Raw genomic sequence first — 3762 nt, forward strand, 5'->3', positions numbered from 1 at the left:
ATGGAGCCTTGCTCCTTCCCCGGTGACTTCTTCTCAGGCCCCACCCCCTACCTCTGCCCTCCTCTCCTCTGCTTTGAGCTGTGCCATGTTCTGTTTCAGATCCATCCACCCATGGATGATATATGGCAAATTAGCTTGTTAGATAGTTAGTGGTCCACGGTCCAAGTTTATGCATTTCTATCATGTAACTTATCTGCATTTCGTATTTCAGGCTTCAGTTCTAGCAACCATTTTGCATCGATGGATATTATAAGTCATGTATAGCTTCGGTTTTGTTGTAGATACCTTACAATTTGCTTTAGGCTATTTCCTTAATTAAAGCCTGTACCAATAATTCTAAAGCTTGTTACTCTGATGATGCATTATAATTAAGTATGTATAACCTTTTCAATAGGGCGATTTTGATATGATCTGCAGTGGAAGGGACAAGATTGAAACACCAGAGCAGGTGTGTGTTTTGAGTGCCTATACGCAAATGCGTTCTTGATCTTTCCATCCCCTTTCTGGATTTGATGCTACCTTGACTAACCAGTACTTCACTAGTTTTATATTTATTTGTAACTCTATTTGATATTTTTGCAGTTCCAGCAAGCTGAAGACACAGTCAACAGACTTGATTTGGATGGACTTGTTGTCATCCGTGGTGATGATTCAAACACTAACGCATGCCTCCTCGGTGAATACTTCAGGTTGGCTGCTAAAACGACAACTCACTCTTTTGCTCATGTAAAGGACTTCTTGGTTGATATGAATGTCTGAAGCTTTACACTGTTAAATCCTTTTATTTTCGTTCTACAATGGTGTAGCTTCTAATTTAGATTATTTATGTATTCTGTCTTGGAATTATTTTATCACAAGTAAATGCTCAATCCAGATTTCACCCTTTCCGTGCCATATTGATAGTTACTCCTGCCTTCTATAAATTGTAAGCCATATTCTGAGTGGCCACAAAGATTAAGAAGCTTATAAAACCAAGAGACATATAAGAGCAAATAACAATGGTACCTATTATACTTAAATACACTGGAAACATATTAAGTATCTGTTTGCGAGAGTAGTACATATAAATGCACGAGAGAGAAGTTGTGTGATAAATAAGGGCAAAGATGATTCTAAGTCACATTTTTTGCATCCCAGGGGAAGGAACTTGAAGACTCGCATTATTGGTTGCCCAAAGACTATTGATGAAGATCTGAAATGCAAGGAGGTCCCAACAAGCTTTGGATTTGACACTGCTTGCAAGGTATTGGGTTTTTACCCTTAGGCATCAATTACCTAATTGTCTGCTAGTGTTGTGTAGTTTGCAAGGATTTAGCTTGTACGGAAACACTCGTATTGCACCAATACGGCGACAAAGTATGCATGGATTAGATATAAAGCACATTTTGTTGACTATTTGAGAATGGGAAGATATAAATGACTAAATGTCAAGCACATACTATTCTTAACATCTTGGGGGCATGGGTAAAATAGTGAAAGAACATTGACTAAATTAGAAATCACTAATCAGTAAACTAATTTGTACGATAACATTTGAAAAATCAGTTGTGTCATCTTCAGTTGAAAGAGGTTTGACCTAGAACTATGTGGTTTGAAAACCGAAATATCTCGATGCTTCCTGATTTTTCATCCCATGCTCAGCGTTTGTCCAATGCATGTATTGCGCTTCGTGAACTACCAGGCTAGCATAGGTCTGCATGCTTAGATCATTTGCTTAGTCTAATGTGGAATCAGGACATTTCATGCATATGAAGATTTAGTGTCAAGTGACATGAGTTTGTGCTCCTTCCAGATATACTCCGAAATGATTGGCAATGCCATGACTGATGCACGGTCAACAGGCAAATACTACCACTGTAAGTTTGTCCACCCATTGTTTCAGCATGCTGAACCATGTACTTTACACTTAAAAAGTCAAAAGTAATCGAGTCTACCAATATTGTTTGTTACAGCAAATAAGTCGTGTATTAGAGTGGTATTCAGATCTTCATTAATTGAATTATTAAGTACACGTAGAGAGTATTAAAAATTTGTTGGCAGTTTTCTTAGCTAGTTTCTTGGTCTTAGTGTTCACAAAAGGTCCCAGCAAACCTATGCAACATACTAAACACACCTTATGCAAATTTATTTTTAATTGTAAGTGATTACTTTAGGAGAAGGGACTCGTTAAATGTTCTAACTTTTATTGATTTTTTCTATACATGCATACATATAATGCCAACATTCCCGTAGTAGTTGTTGTTCGGCGTACTGCAAGTGCAAACATGTATAATCCATGATACATTTTTTTAATCTTTTTTCTTTATCCACTCACTAACATGTACTCTCTATGGTCATGCAGTTGTGAGGCTTATGGGTCGTGTTGCTTCTCACATTACACTAGTGTGTGCTCTACAGACACACCCTAATGTTGCACTCATTGGTGAAGAGGTTAGGAACTCATATATGAAGTACATCTGAAGTTCAAATAAAACTATCCCATTCCAGCCTTCTTCTAATCATATGTACACATAATTTATGTTAATTCATAGTCCAGTTTTATCTTTTCACACCAAACATTAATCCTTATATGTTGCACATGTTATATATTCTAGGGACAATTCCATTTCTCCCCCTAACTTGAACCCACACCTAGCATTTGCCCCTAAATTTCGAGTATGCTCAAAAATACCCCTCTTCCGTTAGGTGGTGTTATAGAAATACCCCTCGGCGACGTTTCTGTTAGGTCAAAGGGGTTTGACCATGTGCTTTGTCCAAAATACCCCTGGGTGGTATTAGACCAGTCAACAGGGACTGGTAAAATTAGATTTTGGAGGCCCACATGTCATTCTTTCTAACTGTTTTAGAGTTAGTAGAGGGCCCATGGGTCAGTGGAACACTTACCTGGAGGTTAGCCTAAATACCTTTTTAACAACAGCGGCTAAACGCCGGCGCGTGCGCGAAGGTACAACGGTGACGTACGGCGGAACGGGAGGATGCCGAAGAGGTCTATGGGCTTCAGAGTGGCCCTGCGAGGCTGCGGGCGTGAAGATGAACTGGACTGAGGTGGCCCGAGAATGTGGGGTGGCCGGGGGATGGGCAACGGTGAGCTTGAGCGGCGGCGATGGGGGGCGCTCATGGGGGGAGGTTTTCGGGGATGCAGGGAAGATTGAGGGCTCACCAGGACATTCGGGAGGTTGTCTTTGAACTAAGTAACTTGGAGGAATCCTCCTAGATTCATGGGTAGAGGAGATCGGGCAGCGACCGCACTCCACCGGCGTTGGGGAAGACAACGAGTGAGCCGTCGATTTCGGGTGCCTCAGTCTGATTCGTCCCGCTATAAAACAAATCAGGAAGTGCTCGATCTAATGGGCGTGCTACAGAGGCTTGAGGCTATCGTTGGTCACGCGTGCGTGAGATGATGCGGCAACGACATGAACCGTGTGCGGGTTCCGTCGATGTTGGGGATATTACTACTGGGCGTAAACCAGCCTATCTGGGCCGGATTAGCTTCATCAGTAGTTCAGCATGTTAAAGCCCATGAAGGTAGATGAGGGCACAAGACCCATAATTGGTTGAGAGCCCATAGCCGTAAACCAGCGTCAATATGTAACTTGTATTGTAAGTTAGGAATATGTAGAGACCAAACTGGACACATCTATGAGCCGGTGTTGGGATGCTATAAACCGACGGGCATCACCCATGTATATAAGGGGACGACCTAGCGGCGGTTCAGGGAGGAAAGACAACTACTCGAGACATAGGCGAAGCTTATTTCTCCCT

The 3762-nt window shown here is 41.7% G+C and overlaps 1 protein-coding gene across 1 annotated transcript; it reads left to right on the plus strand.

Moving 5' to 3' along the window:
* The first annotated feature begins 395 nt into the window (after positions 1 to 395).
* Positions 396 to 2460, plus strand: LOC147973357 (pyrophosphate--fructose 6-phosphate 1-phosphotransferase subunit beta 1-like). Its single transcript, XM_087524653.1, has 5 exons — positions 396 to 448; positions 583 to 689; positions 1138 to 1243; positions 1793 to 1895; positions 2342 to 2460. Exons 1-5 carry the CDS (start codon positions 407 to 409, stop codon positions 2458 to 2460), a joined length of 477 nt encoding a protein of 158 aa, XP_087380779.1. The 5' UTR covers positions 396 to 406.
* Positions 2461 to 3762: the final 1302 nt, after the last annotated feature.

The sequence above is a fragment of the Triticum urartu genome, chromosome 5A, assembly GCF_056163025.1.
Source record: "Triticum urartu cultivar PI428250 chromosome 5A, HENAU_Tu73, whole genome shotgun sequence".
NCBI lineage: Eukaryota > Viridiplantae > Streptophyta > Magnoliopsida > Poales > Poaceae > Triticum > Triticum urartu.

Bases quoted from the DNA above. Each gene is read 5' to 3' on its own strand.
- LOC147973357 (XM_087524653.1), top strand. From the start codon at position 407: ATGATCTGCAGTGGAAGGGACAAGATTGAAACACCAGAGCAG. The intron at 690-1,137 runs GTTGGCTGCTAA...TTTGCATCCCAG, and splicing joins CTCCTCGGTGAATACTTCAG to GGGAAGGAACTTGAAGACTC. The intron at 1,896-2,341 runs GTACTTTACACT...ATGGTCATGCAG, and splicing joins GTTTCAGCATGCTGAACCAT to TTGTGAGGCTTATGGGTCGT.